This window comes from Polypterus senegalus, chromosome 1 (assembly GCF_016835505.1).
Source record: "Polypterus senegalus isolate Bchr_013 chromosome 1, ASM1683550v1, whole genome shotgun sequence".
Lineage (NCBI taxonomy): Eukaryota > Metazoa > Chordata > Cladistia > Polypteriformes > Polypteridae > Polypterus > Polypterus senegalus.
This window is the reverse complement of record NC_053154.1, coordinates 27,270,730-27,289,860: the sequence shown is the minus strand read 5'-3', so window position 1 is coordinate 27,289,860 and position 19,131 is coordinate 27,270,730. Positions and strand designations below refer to the sequence as shown.

At 38.4% G+C, this 19,131-nt stretch overlaps 1 protein-coding gene across 1 annotated transcript in view; it reads left to right on the top strand.

Moving 5' to 3' along the window:
- Window positions 1-19,131, top strand: part of LOC120523595 (apolipoprotein L3-like) — a 43,467-nt gene that overhangs the window by 5,564 nt on the left and 18,772 nt on the right. The window contains exons 2-4 of the mRNA XM_039745037.1: window positions 3,934-3,990; window positions 12,428-12,467; window positions 14,497-14,548. Coding sequence (XP_039600971.1) covers window positions 3,943-3,990; window positions 12,428-12,467; window positions 14,497-14,548 — 140 coding nt within the window. The 5' untranslated portion in view covers window positions 3,934-3,942. The remainder of the gene's footprint in view (window positions 1-3,933; window positions 3,991-12,427; window positions 12,468-14,496; window positions 14,549-19,131) is intronic.

Genomic DNA, 19,131 nt, shown 5'->3' with positions numbered 1-19,131 from the left:
ATCAGCATCAGAGCGCTAAATAATTTCTGAAATGTTATATAATAGTTTTGGTAACTTGGTTCCTCGGGTGCAAAGTCTACTGACACTCACGTCCAAACTTTTTCTAGTGCATGGAATAGTGATTAAATTGAGCTGGAAATGATCAATAAGACACTAATATTTCTATACATATTTTCCTTAGAGTAGTAATAAAGTAATTTGTAAAGTAGCCAACTTAACAACGGTCTAAAGGCTGTAGCTATTTAAGTGTCATAAAAACTAGTGTGTTTACCAGGAAATAAAGATAGAAATGACTAGAAAATCATAAAGATGGTGAAAGTTTAAAAATCAAGATAACAAATCCTAAATTATCTCCATATAACATAATAATTCTTGCTACATTTCCATGAAAAAGCTACCAGTGTTAAATTAACACTTAACAATGCTTTGCTTTGTGCACTTAAAGCGTTATTTAGACATTGGTGATTTTGCTGTGTCAGTTTTGTGATTTCTGAATTGATACCATAACATAGTAACTGGGAAATAAGAGCTTACATAAATAAGGTAGGAGTCCAATTATAATTAAATTTAGTTCTGTTTATTTTTGCATAGGATTATTGACCGAGGGAAGGCATAGTGTATTATAAGCAGAAGCTGGTTTGAATGAAAACCTTGCATCCACAGTGTACCCTCAGAACTGAACATGAGAACCAGTGCCAGTGGCTTTGGACTCTGACTGTAAACCCCAAGCTTTCTGGGTTAATTCCAAACTCACCTTACCTACCTGTTCTTCAGTTCAAAAAAAAAAACAAAATTAAATGTTGGTAATTATAAAGCACCTTGAGATGCTATTAACAATTCAATGGTACTTTAAAAAATAAAGGAATAGGAACTTACATGGAACCCAAGGGATAGTTTTCTGTCCAGAAAAAGAAAGAATGCCAGCAAGAAGATTGGACTAGGGTATAGGGCCATCACCATTACCTGGCTTGCTAGCTTGTAGTAGTCATACAGTATATTGTGCACAGTCTGAGGCTTATAAAAGTTCAAACCTCCTTCGAAAATGGAGCTTGATATAGGAGATCCGAGAACTCTTTATTTCTTTTTCACAAGTGTGAAATAAACATCTTGTTTACTGGAAACCTCTGATGTCTCTTAGTTAGTTTTGAGTTAAAGGTGTGAATGAGGTGAAACCCGCATTAGCGAATTGGCTATTGCATGTCAGTCCATTCCAGCACACAAATATGATCTTGCAATGATGAACTTTATCTTAGAGTGGAAAAATTAGTAACCTACAACCTTTTAGGCCTCATGAAATACAACAGTGGCTGTACTGTAGCCATAAAGGGAAATACTCCTGGAGCTAAAGCAACAACTGTTATTTTATTTCCGCAAACTACTATCCAGCATAGTGGATTCACTCCTTAAAAAGTTTAAGCAGGAACAAGCTGTTCATTCCAATAAAGCTTATATTTTCGTACAACCCCAAATCAAAAAAAGTTGGGATGGGACAAAAAATGCAAAAAAAAAAAAACCCAAAAAAACAGTGATTCTTAAATTTATTTTGACTTTTATGTCATTGCAGACAGTATTAACAAATGAATTGAAGTTGACCAGACAAAACATGTAATATCTTTGGGTTTATATTATCTGCAATGAAATAAAACTCATACTTAAGAAGCACTGCATTTTTTTTTTTATTTGCATTTTCCATACCGTCCCAACTTTTTCTAATATGTGGTTGTATTTCTCAAACATATCTAAAATGGCAGTAATTTGACACATCCAGTTATGTTATGAGGTTCTAAACTGTGATAATTTCAGTTACACTACCAAGTATTATCTAAAGACCTCTACCTGATGTGTAATTTTTTTTAAATTAAAATTATTCCAAAGGGATCCGAGTTGTCAACTTCTTTCCTGGTGGCGGTTAGTGTTCCTTTCTCAAGAGGCTAGAATACTGGATTTGAATCTCACGCCATCCTTGTGGAATATCCATGGCTTCTCCATTTCTCGGTGGCTTTATTGCCTGCTTCTCCAGTCTTCATCCTGTAGACATGCTTGCTAAATTAGTCAGAGACTTTAAATTGACTTCCACTGAATGAAACTGATCCTTATTTAACTGACATCCCATCAAGAGTTGGTACTTGCATTGAGATTGATGCTGCTGAGATAAACACTGGCCTCCACCATTCCAAAATAAATTAAACTGCTACACAGTCAGGGTAAGTTATTAGCCAGTTTATTATATGGACATATGTGCAATTTAACATCATCTTTACCACATCATCTTTACATATTAAAAACATAAAGATACAGATAACTAAAATATACAGCAAAAGTGGAGGCTTCAGAAATAAATGCAGTTCAAGAATTAAACAACTCAGGCTCTCACCTTCCATACAGTGAGAAAAGTCAATTAAAAAGTAGTTAATTTCTGTGAAAACTGAAAGTAAAAGTTTAGGAACATAGAATTGCATGACATTCTCAAACCTGCTTATTCCAATTAATGGCCGTATTGGATCAACGCGTAATTCAGCAGCACTTGAAGTATGGGATAAATAGGCTTCACAGTTGGTTTGACAGGAACATTAGAGAGCCTCATTGATATAAGCTGCTAATAAGGAGAATAAGATATTGATAGTGCCCCGACTCTAATAGAGAAGGCCAGAGTTTAGTTTTTATAGCCAGAGTATACACTGGATGTACCTCAGAGTGTTCACTTTGTGTACTCAATCACTGAACCTTCTAATGATTCCCTAACTTACAGATTACATACCTGTTTACATGTTCAGTTTCTAACAGACACCATATTTTCTGATCTTTACAGTACAGTATATGGTCAAAGCTTCATCACGCAACCTACTCCAGCACAAGCTTCCACGCTATCATCTTAGTTTAATCCATTAAATAAATTTAAACACAGGTCTGTGGATATGTGGGTTGTAAATCAGATTACTCAGATAAAAACCCCCATGTACACTGAGAGAACATGAGAGAACATGCAAACTCAGCACACATTTCAAACCCAGGATACTAGATCCATGAAGCACCAGTTCTAACCATTCTGCCACCATGCCATCGACATTAAGGGACAAGAGCAACTAAGTGCACCCTGGATTAAAGGGCAGGTCCTACTCATATAACATAATGGATTTTCATGAGGGCCCAATATGGGTTTCTCTTCCATCCTGAAATGATTATGGAACAGATGGGTAGATGATTTGGTTTTTCACTGCACTAAAACAAAATGGTAGAGTGTTCAATAAAAACCGATACTTCAAGACACTTACAGCAAATTAGTAGAATGAAATGAAGATGGATACCATGAAGTGGGATGAATCCAATATGGGGTGTGTTGTTGAAGGTGAGGGCCATCTTTGTTTAAGAAGAAATGTCAGGTTAGTGGAGGGATGGTTCAGGGACTGTCATCTGTGAATCTTGTTCTGCTTTTTTCCTGCTACAATAATGACAAAGCAAATCGCTCCATTATTAATGGAGTTTGTTTGATAAAAATGACATCAAAATCTCAAACATGTTTAATCCAGTTTAAAAGAAGCATTGGGTGCAAAGTTGCTCCTAAATGAGGTGCCAGTCCCTTGTATGGCCTACTCACACACACCCACAAGGTGTCAATTTAGAAATGCACATGAAATGTGAGCAAAAAAGCATAGGTCACAAAGGAAACCCAATCAGAAACAGTGAATATGCAAACTTCATGCAGACAGTGGAAAGCTGAGGCATTCAAATTGGGAATCCTGGATTTATTATATAGCAGCTCTCAGAACTGCACCACTATGCCAATCTTGTTATTATGCTTTATTATTGTTTTTAACCTTAATGCAAAGTGTCACTACGTATTTCAGCCAGCACTCGTGAAGGTGTGTTCTTCATGTTACCATTTCATTTTAGATTTCATTTTATTAATTAAATGCTTTTTCATTTTTTGAACAGGATTGAAGAATGGATTCAGACAACCAAAGCCAAATGGATCTGTTAATGAATGAGGAGGTCAGTAATTTGAATATCTTTACATACTACAGGGATCTGTGTCTGTTCAAGAAAGGACCTGTTTAAAACTGAGATTTACATTTTCATGTGAGCCCTCATTTCTCTACTGGAGGCTGTGTACTTTCTCTTTTACAAATTACCCACATTTTAGAGCTTCTAGTATGTAAAGTGTGTATCAGCAAGAGTGAAAGAGAAGGTTTACAGGATAGTAGTGAGAACAGCTTTGTTATATGGGTTGGAGACGGTGGCACTGACCAGAAAACAGGAGACAGAGCTGGAGGTAGCAGAGTTTAAGATGCACTGGGTGTGATGAGGGTGGATAGGATTAGAAATGAGGACATTAGAGGGTCAGCTCAAGTTGGATGGTTGGGAGAAAAAGTCAGAGAGGCGAGATTCTGTTGGTTTGGATATGTGCAGAAGAGAGATGTTGGATATATTGGATGAAGGATGTTAAGGATAGAGCTGCCAGGGAAGAGGAAAAGAGGAAGACCTAAGCAAAGGTTTATGGATGTGGTGAGAGAGGGCATGCAGGTGATGGGGGTAACAGAGCAAAAGTAGAGGACAGGAAGATATGGAATGAGATGATCAGCTGTGGTGACTAATGGGAGCAACCGAAATAATAATAATAATAATAATAATAATACATTTTAGTTATATTATAAATTAAATGAACCTTTCCCATGTTCAAGGTCCCATCGGCAGTGGCAAACCCCGAGTAACATTTTCTATTGACTTTTTACATACCTGTCATGATGTCTTTTTCCAATTATTTTTTTCTGCCTTCATTTTTAATTCTGTTTGATCTTTGTTTTTTCTGCTAAAGGTTAGATTTAAGGTTAGGGTCAAGTAGTCTTTATCAGAACAGCTCAAGGAAAAAGACATTTCCAATTTGGCTGCATTAAGATTTAAAGTGAGGCCTTAAATGTCCAGCCACTGCAAAAACCTCACCCTCGGGTCCTAATTTGGGATCCTGAGGTGGTTTGCCTTGTGGTGCTTCCAACAACGCGCTGTATCAGTGCACACTCACAACATTAAATGACCAGTCCTTACTCAAAAACTCCACAAATATCACACAGATTAAACAACTTTGTAAAAGTAGTAGGCCAAAATTCCTCCACAGCCCTATGAGAGATGGATCAATAGGTAAAGAAGACATCTAGTTACCATTATACTGTAGGTGGTGTGGTGGCAAAGAGATTAACACTGTAACCTCATGGCTATAGAAATCTGGGTGTCTGGCTCAAGTGTAATTTGCTTTGGCTTCTCTTGACCACATAGACATACCCTCCAGCACACAACAGACGTGTGTTTTCCGATTGTGAGTTTGTGTGTTTCGGCCTGCACTGGACCGACCCTCAGTTCAGGACTGGTACTCGCCTTATGTTTATTGAGGCCAGAAATAGAAAATATTCCCCAAAACCCTAAACTGGGTGAGAAGGTTACAAAATAGGCAAATGGGCAATTTAAAATCATCCATTCATTTTTTTTAAAACAAAAGATTGTTTTAATAAAGAGAATAAAATTTGTTTTTTGGGGGAGCTGCTGTCTAGCGATAAGGAGTTGTGGGTTCATATCCCGGGTGTTCCCTGTATGGAGTTTCCATGTTCTCCCCTGTAACATGCAGGTCATATGAACTAACATTGCTAAATTGGCCCTAGTATGCCTAGAGGTTTGTTGATCCTGTGACATCTTGGCATCCTGTTGTAACTGATTGGTTCCCAGTAATTGTTGGGATACTTTCCATCTTCTTCATGAGCTTGCTCTTGATGAGCAGGTTAAGATGATGGATGGGCAGATGTTGTGTTTTACCCATTTCAAATAAGTTTGTGTTTCAGGAAATGATATAATAACATTTACCAAAAACAAATATGGGGTTAATAACACTGTGGTGGGCTGGTGCCCTGCCCGGGACTTGTTCCTGCCTTGCACCCTGTGTTGGCTGGGGTTGGATCCAGCAGACCCCCGTGACCCTGTGTTAGGATATAGTGGGTTGGATAATGGATGGATGGATGAAGGGTTAGTAATAAGTTTATCATTTGCTGCAAGGCAAAGTACATATTTACAGAAACCACACATTATTTATTCCAAGTCACTGCAGAGGCCTTCACGCAGGCCACAGTTTCACGGTTTATTTTTAAGATCAGACGGAACTGACTTTGATAAGATCAGATGTTGAGTATGTGTAGGTTCCTCCCAAGGGTGCTTCTTTATTTAGGGCTGGTGGAATACACCCTACCAGGTGTTGCGAAATATAAATAAAAAGCTTCCACCAGTATTTAACTTATTATTCAAATGTTTATAACCACTCTCAACTTTGTCTTCTTAAGCATATTTTCAGTTTCATTTCTTATCTAGAAAAATACTGAATATTATAATCACACACTGTTGCCTCTCAAAAACTTCTGTATCCAAGTTCCTTTTGATTGTGTATGAAACTGCACTCATTCACCTTTGCTTTATTTGCAGTTTCTCTACAGGACAGGCCTATACTTTTAAAGATTGTACTGGTCTGTCTGTCTTCCTTTGTTAACAGCCTTTTTCTCTTCCTTTGTGATAGTAATATCAAGTGTAATATTGTTCAAACAAAGCTTTAAAGGCTGTAGCAAGTTTATTCCAAAACTGTTTTTATACAGCTGGAGGGTTTGTCAGTAATCAGTAAAAGTTGAGACACCTTTAACAATTGTATGCATCAATTTTCAAGGCTTCTTTAACTTCCATTGCTGCAGAAAAACTGTAAGTTGTTAACTCATTACTTCTTTCCTGAAAAAGGTCTCTTTGTATAACTCTGAAAATTATATTATCTTCCAGCTTTTGGTAACCTAAACCTTTCTTTTTTTTAAGCTCTGGTAGTGTTGTGCTTACCTTTGCACTATTTCAGGCTACTCACTAGACTTAAACTGCTTAGATTTAAAAGAAAAAAAAGGAACAATGGGAGCATTCTAAACATTTTGATTGGTAGTGTGTGTGTTTATGTATGTATATATATATATATATATACTAATAAAAGGCAAAGCCCTCACTGACTGACTGACTGACTGACTGACTGACTCACTCACTCACTCACTCACTCATCACTAATTCTCCAACTTCCCATGTAGGTAGAAAGCTGAAATTTGGCAGGCTTATTCCTTACAGCTTACTTACAAAAGTTACGCAGGTTTCATTTCAAAATTCTACACGTAACGGTCATAACGGTCGACAAAGTCCGCCATGTTGAACTTTCTTATTTATGGCCCCATCTTCATGAAATTTGATAGGCGGCTTCCCTGCACTAACCGAAACCAATGTATGCATACTTATTTCGGTGGTATGATGCCACTGTCGGCTGCCATATTGAACTTTTCAACAGTCTTTGTTACTTATGGGCCCATCTTCAAGAAATTTGGTACACGGGTTCCCAACGCTAACTGAATCCTACTTACGTGCATATATACGTCCATAGCCTGCAGCTCGGTCACCGTGTGAGGTGGCGTTGGGTCCCCCATCCCAACGCCTCCCACGTTGTTGTCTGCCTGCCTATATAAGACCGTCCATCGCTCCGGTCTCTACATTCCCTTCCTTGCTTCGCCACGGGATTCACGTCTCCCTACTGATAACTACAGCCTTTTTATTTAATCCACGGCTTCCCCACTGTTTTATTGTTTGTTTATTACAATTATAGTTATTGTATAGGTATTTTAGACTTGCTTTACATTGTTCAGGTACCCATTTCCTTTATCATTCCAACCCCCATTACCATGTCTATCGAGGTGATCACTATTGATCAAAGAACTGTCACTTACCGAGTGGTTTCCATGCCCGGAGATAGTACCTACCTTTTCCATTCTCTTTGTTACATATTGCACGGCCATATCAGGCTCACTCTTGATATCCGGAGGAACATTGTGTCTTATGTATTGAATGACTGGGACAGGTTCAAGGTGTGGACTGATGATGGTACAGGAGATAATTATACTACACAGGAGCACTATAAGAGTGAAATGCTTAAGCCTTTCACCTATGGTTCTGCATGTGAGTTGATGGCTGCCGCTGAATTGTTTGGTTGTCGCTTTCAAGTGTACCGAAATGGCCAAATATTTTACACCTTTCGACAACTGCCAATGCCTCTTAAACATCTTAGATTCACAGGTGACGATTTCAATAGTGGACACTTTGATGTTTATGAATGTTTAAACTCTCAAAAGCTGGATGTGATTTTATCGATGAAACCGGTTGTGTGCTTACAACGCTTGACAGATGCCAAATGTCACTTCAGCACAACAAATCCTGCAAATACTGTCGTAATTGAAACAAACCATGAAACTCAAACCGATTATGACAGCAGCAATCCAAGCTTTGAGATCTGAGACAAGATTACTGTTCACATGGCCAACTGTAAGTTGCATGCTCAAAAGTAAGCTCAGCGCACAGCTTGGTCATGTTACAACCGGAGGGCCGAATTGACAACATGGTATACAAAGAGATCCTTAACAAATAATTATTGGCATATTTTCCCTCAGTTTAAAAGGGTTAAATTTTCCTCTTAATAAAAATTTTAATGTAGTACTTCGCCGCTGCGAAGCGCGGGTATTTTGCTAGTATATATATATATAAATGTGTGTGTGCGTTTGTATATATGTATTTATATGTGTGTGTGCGTGTGTATATATGTATTTATTGTGCGTGTGTATATATGTATTTATATGTGTGCGTGTGTATATATGTATTTATATATGTGTGTGTGTATATATATATATATATATATGTATGTATGTATGTATGTATGTATGTATGTAAAGAAACCCCACAAAGACTGAAGTAGAACATGCTAAAAGTACAAGTACTGTTATTAGATAGCACACTTATGAGTTTACTACACAGCAATAGTAATAATAATTCTTTACATTTATATACCACTTTTTTCACAACTCAAAATGCTTGTACATTACACTTTTACATGAGAATGCCCCTTCAAACACCCTAATGTTCAGCATCCACCTGGGTGATGCAACAGCAGTCATTTTGCACCAGTAAACTGACCACACATTAGCTTTTAGGTGATGAACGGATGATAGGTAGTCTATTAGAGGCAGGGTTTATTAGGGGGCCAGAATGACTAGACCGTGGCCAGGACATCGAGATATACCCTACTCTTTACGAAGGATGCCCAGGGATGTTTTATGACCACAGAGACTTAAAAGCCAAAGTATGCGGCCTTTTCTACAGCACAATATCCCTGACACTGCACTGGAATCCACATTCAGACCACAGGCTATGCGTCTCCTGCTGGCCTTGCCAACACCTCTTCCAGCAGCAACCCACGCTTTTCTTGGTTAATCTCCTATCCAAGTACTGGCCGGGCCCAAACAGGCTTAGCTTCAGGTGGATGACCTGTTCTGAAATGTATGTGGTGTGGCTGCTGGCTTCCAATCAAGTCCTTTTGACATTTTGAATTCTTTGTTAGATCTCATCATTTCATGTTTAATTTGCCTATATAAGTTCACTACTGGGCAGCACTAGTGCATAGCAGTGAACACTGCTGTCTCATCAATCTAAGAGTGCTACTCATGTGGATTCAGGTACTACAGTTTCATTCCTGTTTCCTAGTGACGTGTATGTCACATTGTTTGGTGATTATAAATTGGACCTGAGTCAGTGTGGCTGTTGGTGGGCCATTGTGCCAGATTGTCCAGCTACCATTTCCTGTGACAGGGCCTCTGTTCCAACCTAAATAAAGCCTAGATCTACAGAAACCTCCCCCTGATGGAATCTCCTGCTGTCACTATTCCAAAATCTATGGCTCAAGGGTTAGAACACTTAGGCAACTGAGATTACACATACAATCATGTTGGCTGTCTTTCTCATTTTAAGAGTTTGACAAGGAGTGTGTGTGTGTGAGTACACTCTGTTATGAAATGGTGCCTTGCCCAAGGTTGGTTCCTGCTTTGTGCTAAACGGTCCTGGCATAGGCTTCAGTCCCCCATAACCATCAACCTGATTAAGTAGGTTTGATGAGGTATGTTATGTTACTCCAGTTTTATGCCAAACAGTATATGTTTTGTTGATGAATGTCTCTTTAATAGTGTGAGTGGGCCCTGTGGTGGATTGAAATCCTAGACTTTTTTCATTCCTTGCATGCAATGTAGTAGGGTTCAGCTCCAGTTCACTGCAACTGTAATTTGAAATAAGATGGAAATGCAATCCTTTCTTATGACTCCTACAACTACAGTCTCAATTCCTAGATCTCTTTTGGACTCTATCATTCATTCCTTTTTGAGATACGGAGATCATCACTACACAGAGTCATTGGCTTTACCGGTATATTATAAAACAAAGATGGGACTAAGCCCTGTATATTCAAGTCTCAAGTAAACTTCAAGTCCTGACATTTAAGTTTCAATCAAGTCTCAGTTTATAAGGGTTACATTCAAGCAAGTCAAGTCAGGTCGATTCTCTGGATTTAATCGAGAAAGTCAAGTTAAGTCAAAGTTGCGAAGTCTTGAGTAAAAAAGCTGCTTACATTTTCACCACTGTCTGCATTTAACACTTAATCTGATTATGATAATATGTGACATATTCGAACATTAGAACACTCTAGACGAGAACAGGCCATTCAGCCCAACAAAGCTCATCAGCCCTGTCCACTTATTTCTTCCAAAATAACATCAAGTCGAGTTTTGAAAGTCCCTAACGTCTTACTGTCTACCACATTACTTGGTAGCTTATTCTAAGTTTCTATCATTCTTTGTGTAAAGAAAAACTTCCTAATGTTTGTGCGAAATTTACCCTTAAGTTTCCAACTGTGTCTCCGTGTTGTTGATGAACTAATTTTAAAATAGTCTCGATCCACTGTACTAATTCCCTTGATAATTTTAAACACTCTTTAAACACCTCTTCTTCTGCTTAAACTGTAAAGGCTCAGCTCTTTTAATCTTTCTTCATAATTCATCCCCTGTAGCCCTGGAATCAGCCTAGTCGCTCTTCTCTGGACCTTCTCTAGTGCTGCTATGTCCTTTTTGTAGCCTGGAGACCAAACCTGCACCCAGTACTCCAGATGAGGCCTCACCAGTGTGTTATAAAGGTTGAGCAGAACCCCCTGTGACTTGTACTCCACACATCAAGGTGCTATATAACCTGACATTCTGTTAGCCTTCTTAATGGCTTCTGAACACTGTCTGGAGGTCGAGAGCTTAGAGTCCACTACGACTCCTAAATCCTTTTCATAAGGTGGACTTTCATTTTTCAGTCCTCCCATTGTGTATTCAAAGCTCACATTTTTCCTTCCTATGTTTAATACTTTACATTTACTGACATTAAATTTCATCTGCTATAAATCTGCCCAAGCCTGTATGCTGTCCAAAAAGTCTAAAGTAGAATAAACATATATGCTATCAATTTTGCAGTTTTCTCATAATTTTAAGAAAATACATTTTGAAAAGCTCTGCCACATCAGAATATCCATCCATTTATTTTCCCAACTCACTGTACCCTGAGTAGGGCCACAGATTAGCTGAAGCCTATCCAAGCAAACATAGGCAGCAAGGCAGGTAGAATCCATGAGTGAGACGCCAGTCCATCACAGAGTGAACAAACACATCACAGACGTGGGTCAATTTAGCATCGCCAGTCCACCTAACCTGCATGTTCTTGGAATGTGGAAGGAAGCCCACACAGACACGGTGAAAACATGCAGACTCCACACAGGGAGGACCTGGGGCACGAACCCTGGTCTCCTTACTGTGATGCAGAAGTAGAAGGGTAGGACCAAGCTGTATGAGGAAGGTTGACCAAGCACATCAACTCCACAAAGAAGTGGGAAAAGATGAAGAGGAAGAAGTGTAGTATAAAATATTCCACTGACATTTTCCTAGCACAATATTATGTCTTTTGGTGTTGTAAATATTAACAAATTATTGCCCAAGAAAGTTGCATTATGAAAATCAACATTTAAATGTGCAGTGTCCCTCAGATCAGCGGCCCACATATAGATTGGCTTGTTACACTGCAGCTTTGGCTTACTGGTATGATGGAGCGAGGACTACTTTAGGAATGTTGCAGTGGTCTTAGGGGCCAACAAGCTTTAATAGATCTAACCCAGATTCCAGAAGTAATTTCAGCAATGGTTTGAAAGTCAACCACTGATGGCATTTAAAGGGTGCCATTGTAAAATTGAGTGTAGCAATTGAAAGGTGAATCAAATAAAGGTGTGCAGGTAGGAAAGTAAACAGTGGCAGAAGGTGAAAGTCAGAGTAGAAGACGGGCCAACCTGCAGAGTTACAGTTTTTTTTAATTTCTACCTGCTGTTGATTATTTTCACCTTTCCCTTTCTTTCATTTTTTTAATGTACTAATGTTTATTTTAGTCAAATTGTGCTTTTAATGAAGACAAATCTTTGAGATTTCTGTTTGGGTTGAAACCATTATTCCATTCACCAAAATTCCATGTGTTTTCTTTTCAGGAACCTGATGACCTTTTGGATTGGTGGTATACTAAAGAAGGTACTATATATTTATTTTTATTACATTTTTAAACTGCTTGTTTACAGTGAACCAATTAAGGAAATGTCAAGGAAGAGCAAATATATGTCATGCACACAGAAATACAGTATTTAAAACACAAATGGTGCTTCTTCTGTTTAAAACAGGGTCTCCAACTCCAGTCCTGGATGACCACCATAGCTGCAGGTTTTCATTCTAGGCCTTTTTTTAATGAGTGCCCTATTTATGCTGCTAATAAACTTTCAATTTTAATTGAATTGCTTTTTTAAGATTTGTTCCCTTGAATTTCTTTATTGTTCTTCTAAATTGCTTCATTTCTTTCCTTAAATGGCACCCAAACAGAAATTAAATGTGAAGTGAAGGAGCAAACAGAAGACCAACTAAGTCAGGGCCTCAAACTGCAACCAATTTCACTCCAACCAGCTGCTTAATGAGGTGCCGATTCTTGTTGTTAATTAAACCCGTTCTTTAATTCCATGGCTTGTTGCTGCTCTCGTGGTGCATTAACAGACATTTCTGAAATGGTTGATTTTCTCTTTCTAAGAGCACTGTGCAAATGTTTTGGGGACCTGAGCAGATGGACATTCCTGAGACCTTCACCTTTCTTTATTTTCAGATATTGTATGATGGACACCAGTTCTTTTGGTTAATTTTGTATTTCATTATTGTTTGGCAGCTGATTAAGGAAAAAGAAACTATTAAGGGGTCTGAGTCTTCAAGAGCAAGTCAAATAAAATGAATTCAAAAGAAGTTAATTAGCAGCAAAAACAGGTCACTGATTAAGAAAAGGGTTAGAATGAAAACCTGCAGCCTCTGCGTCCCTCCAGGACCGGAGTTGGCGATCCCTGCTTTAAAACAACTGAAATCTGAGGGAACTAGCACCCCCTCTTCTAAATACACATTATCAGTCGTAATAATTATAACAAAATTGCATAGGCATGGTGCCCACATTAGGCTACCCTCCTTGGTATTTAGACCCGTCTTCTCTCTCATTCTCAAACTTAGAAAGATTTTCTGGGACTCAAACAACACCTAGCAGGATATCCAACATTTCTGTAACATTTCCTGTTTCCAAATACACTTCTTTTCTTTTCAAATGGGGACAATTTGAATGTTTGTTTAGATTTCCTTCTTAAACTATTTCAAATTAATCTTGGATTCAGATGTTATTTATCACCATAACCACACAAACCTATAAGTTTACTAAATCAGGCAAAGGCCTATCCATCCATCCATCCTCTTCCGCTTATCCGAAATCGGGTCACGGGGGCAGCAGCTTGAGTAGAGATGCCCAGACTTCCCTCTCCCTGGCCACTTCTTCTAGCTCTTTTTCACCACGACAGGCCGATGCAGAGGCATCACTGCGGACGCCGCACCGATCCGCATGTCGATCTGACGCTCCATTCTTCCCTCACTCGTGAACAAGACCCCGAGATACTTGAACTCCTCCACTTGGGGCAGGATCTCGCTCCCAACCCTGAGAGGGCACTCCACCCTTTTCTGGCTGAGGACCATGGTCTCGGATTTGGAAGTGCTGATTCCCATCCCATCCGCTTCACACTCAGCTGCGAACCGATTCAGAGAGAGCTGAAGATCACGGCCTGATGAAGCAAACAGGACAACATCATCAGCAAAGGCCTATGAAATGTTAATTTGCCATATACTGTAAAATCAGTTGAAACACACCAGAAAATACAAAATCATATCCATGGTGGGTGGCTATAATACAATATAAAGTCATTTTTTTTAAACCAATCAGAGAATACTCTGTTTTTAACATTTTTTGTAATACCACATTTGGTATATAGTTTGTTGTTTGACATTAAGTAGTTGCTGCTAAGTTATGAGAAAAGTGTTCTGAGGTTATTGAAGTAAAGAAGATAGAAGTTTTGAGGTTATGCAGCTATAGTCACTGATCATGGTGCTAGAGAGTGGCCAGGTGTTGCATGATGAATTTCCCAGGACTCTACAGTATACACGTGACAGTAACAACCCTATAATGTATAATAAATGTATGTGTTTACTGCAGGCTGGGACGACTGGAGTTCTGATGAAGGCTTTACTGAGGAAGAAGAAGTCAGGTAATCCAGGTCACTCTTCACGTCAATCAATCATCAATCAGCATCTCTCTATATAGAAAATCCAACGTCTGTCTGTCTTTATGACTGTCCACTTTTCACAAGAGAACTACTTAACGAATTTAGATTGGGTTTTTTTCTAACATTTGCTTGCACATTCCGGTTGATTTTTGCAACTTCTCTAATTGCGCTACGCATCATAGTTCACTTGCAGTACAAATTTTACTGCACGAATCTGAGAGACACGCAGCGAGCTGAGCCGAGGGGAGGGGGGCAGGGCCCTCCTCACTCACGCTCCAGCCTCAGGGCATTCCTTACCTCCGCTTAGCTAGCGAACAATAGAAATACTTAAAGGAACTAGATTTTTTTTTCTATAAGTTACTCTAACTTTCCGGTTGATTTTGCAACTTCTCTCATCTTGCTAAGAATCATAGCTCACTTGCAGAAGCGATATATTCGCACTAATCCGAGACAGAGGCTGCAGGCCGAGGGGATGGGGAAACGTGACGTCAAGAGTGGGGAGCCAGGCAGGGCCCTCCTCACTGTCCTGTTTCACTACTACACGGGCAGAGCTGTGGGGGACGGCTAGTTTTATTTATAAAGGACATTTAAACACAACAATTTTTTTTGCCAAAGTGCTGTACATAAACACAGAATAAATAATATCAATAAAAATATTAAACATAGAAAATTGTTAAATAAATAAATTAAACAAACACAAATTTCTGCAACCTGTTAAAAGGCTATACTAAAAATATGACACTACCACCTTTAAACATCTCTATGTGCCGATGAGAAAAGAAAAGATTATAACTGAGATTTAAAAATATCAATAGTATTTAAAGACCAAATGTAAAAGTGCACACTGTTCTATAAAACAGGGGCAGCCACAGAAAAAACATGTTCACCCTTAAACTTCAGTCGGATAGTAGATTTGGATCAGATGATCTCAAAGGCCTAGTAGTGGAGTAGGGGTGAAGGAGGTCTGACATATAATGCAGTGCCATACCAGTGTGTGCTTTAAAGACAAATTATAAAACTTAAAACTGTATTCTGTACTTTACTGGCAGCCAATGACGAGAGGCCGGCAGACAGGAGACAAGCTGCTGCATTTTGAACCAACTGCAAATGTGGTAGGGAAGATTGAATAATTACAATATGAAAATGAGGAGAAATGCATTCAGGAATAACTATGTCTAATTCTTTAAACAAAAGCAGAGATTTCAGTTTGGCAATCCTCTTAAGCTGCAAAAAACTGTCTTTTATCATACTTCATTTTCTTGTCTAATTTTAAAGATTAATCAAAGATGACACCAAGATTTCTGACATTTGGGTGCACCAAGGTCCTAAATTATTACTAATATTGCTGACAGAATTTGGGGAACCAAATATAATAAATTCAGCTTTAATTTAATATCCACTGCTGAACATCCTCTAACACAATTGTGTTTAGAGATTCATCAAGTGGCAGATATAACTGAGGGTCATAAGCGTAACAACGAAAAAAAATGTTATACTGTATTTTTGAAAAATATAACCTTAAGAAAACATATACAAAGAGATCAAGACAGGGCCCAAAATGGAACCCTGAGGATTGATTGATTGGATTAACTTCTGACATGATTTATTGTTTAAATAACTGTGATGATTCTGAAAAGATAATGATTTCCTATAAAAATAAAGTTGAAGTATCTGTCTTTATCAGTTTCCTTTTTTTTTTTCCTTAGTTTATTAGAGACTAGCAAAATACCCGCGCTTCGCAGCAGAGAAGTAGTGTGTTAAAGAAGAAAAAGAAAAGGAAACATTTTGAAAATAACGTAACATGATTGTCAATGTAATTGTTTTGTCACTGTTATGAGTGTTGCTGTCATATATATATATATATATATATATATATATATATAGCAAAATACCCACGCTTCGCAGCGATGTCGTGTGTTAAAGAAGTTATGAAATAGAAAAGGAAACATTTTAAAAATAACGTAATATGATTGTCAAAGTAATTGTTTTGTGTATTTGGCGGCAGCGTCACAAAGTTGTTTTTGGTAGCTGCATCAGAAAATAAACCACGACGTCTGACATGCCTCCTTTTTACTGTTTTCTCACAGCTTGGATTGCTGCTGTCATAATGGGTTTGAGTCTACATACACACACACACACATATATATATATATTAGAACATTAGAACAATCTAGACGAGAACAGGCCATTCAGCCCAACAAAGCTCTCCAGTCCTATCCACTTGTTTCCTCCAAGAAAACATCAAGTCGAGTTTTGAAAGTCCCTAAAGTCTTACTGTCTACCACACTACTTGGTCGCTTATTCCAAGTGTCTATCGTTCTTTGTGTAAAGAATAACTTCCTAATGTTTGTGTGAAATTTACCCTTAACATGTTTCTAATTGTGTCCCCGTGTTCTTGATGCACTCATTATAAAATACAAGTCTCGATCCACTGTACTAATTCCCTTCATAATTTTAAACACTTCAATCATGTCACCTCTTAATCTTCTTTTGCTTAAACTGTAAAGGCTCATATGTTTGTATGGTTATTTTTATATATTTAAGCCCTTATAAACTCTCCCACACTGTTAACATTATTAGAGCCCTCTAGACATGAAATAACACCATTTAGTCAAACGTTTAAACTGTCCTCCATGACAAGACAGAGATGGCAGTTCTTTCTCACAATTAAAAGAATGCAAACATATCTTATCTTCAAAGGAGCACCGTGAAGAGCAGATAATGTCAGAGAGAGCGCTCACTAAGAAAAGCAAACAATCAAAAATCAATACGTGCACAATACGTATACAGAAGCACCAGCGATAAAGCGGCATTTTGTAGAGGAGCATCCTATCTTCTAGGCAAACAGCCACTGTGTTAACAGCCCCCTCTGCTCACACCCCCTCCGTCAGGCAGAGAGAGTGAGAGAGACAGAGAGAAGCAAACAAAACAAGCGCCACGTGGGAAGCATATCTTATAGCATTGAGGAGTTTTAGTTAATATGTAATACGTGCTCTGATTGGGTAGCTTCAAAGCCATCCGCCAATAGCGTCCCTTGTATGAAATCAACTGGGCAATCAAACTGAGGAAGCATGTAACCTAAATTAAAGACCCATTGTCCAGAAAGCGCGAACCAGCGAAAAATCCGTGATATATATTTAGATGTGCTTACATTTAAAACCGCGATAGAGTGAAGCCGCGAAAGTCGATATAGCGAGGGATTACTGTAAATTATATCATCTGCTCCACTTTGATCGTATGCTTTTGTTGCAACCTCATAGAATTCCAACATGTTAGTAAAACACGACCTCCCTCTTCTGAACCCATGCTGACTGTTCAGAATAACTCCTGTCCTTGCCATGTGTTGCTCAATCTTATCCTTAATAATTCCTTCCATTAATTTTCCTGTGATGCATGTTAAGCTTACTGGCCTATAGTTGGATCTGCCCTGTCACCCTTTTTATATAATGGGATGATATTTGCCATTTTCCAGTCCTTTGGAATCTCTCCAGTGCACAGTGACTTCCTAAAAATATGTGTCAAGGGTTTATATATGTACTCACTAGCCTCCTTAAGAACACAAGGATAAATATTATCTGGGCCTGGTGATTTGTTTGATTTCATCTTATTTAATCTGAGCAGCACTTCTCCCTCTACAATTTCCAAATCCCTCAGTACCTCCTTAGTAGTTGCGTTTACCTCTGGGAGGTTATCCACTTGCTCACTTGTAAACACCTCAGAAAAATGTAAGTTTAGGGCATCTGCTATTTCATTGTCTGTATCTTTTAATTCCCATTTACTATTCCTGATGAACTTGACCTCCTCCTTAACTGTTCTTTTACTACTAAAATACTGAAAGAATCTCTTGGGGTCTTCTTTCGCCTTATCTGCTCTATTCCTCTCCAACTGTCTTTTAGCCTCTCTGATATCCTTCTTAATGGTTGCCCTCATGTTCTCATACACTCTACTATTCGCTTTGCAGTCTTTAGTCTTATATGCCTTATACAGCAGTTTTTTCCTTTGCAACTTCTTTTTTAAATCTTTATTAATCCATCGTGGAGTTTTTTTTAGTTTCCTATTACTTCCAAATTTAGGTATGTATCTGTCCTGCATTACATGTAAAACATTTTAAACCTGTTCCACTGCTCCTCGACTGTCTCCACATTTAAAAGCTTATCCCAGTCTATCCTACTTAGACTTTGTCATCTGCTCAAAATTAGCCCTACCAAAGTTCAACTTAACAATTTTAGTCTTTGCATCTGTACTCTTACAAAATACTGAGAATTGTATTACATTATGGTCACTTGACCCTAGTGGTTCAATCACCTCTACACCCTCAATTCTATCCTGATTATTACAGAATACTAAATCCAGACAGGCTTCACCCCGTGTTGGTGCTTTAACATGCTGTGTTAAAAAACAGTCGCTGATTACTTCTAAAAAATCCTGCTCTTGTGCTCCTCCATCTGCAAGGTTATCCCAGTTAATATTTGGATAATTAAAGTCCCCCATGACTATAATATCCCCCTGTAAACTTGCCTTTTGATATTATTAAAAAGATGTGTGTTGAAATTACTGTCTGAATT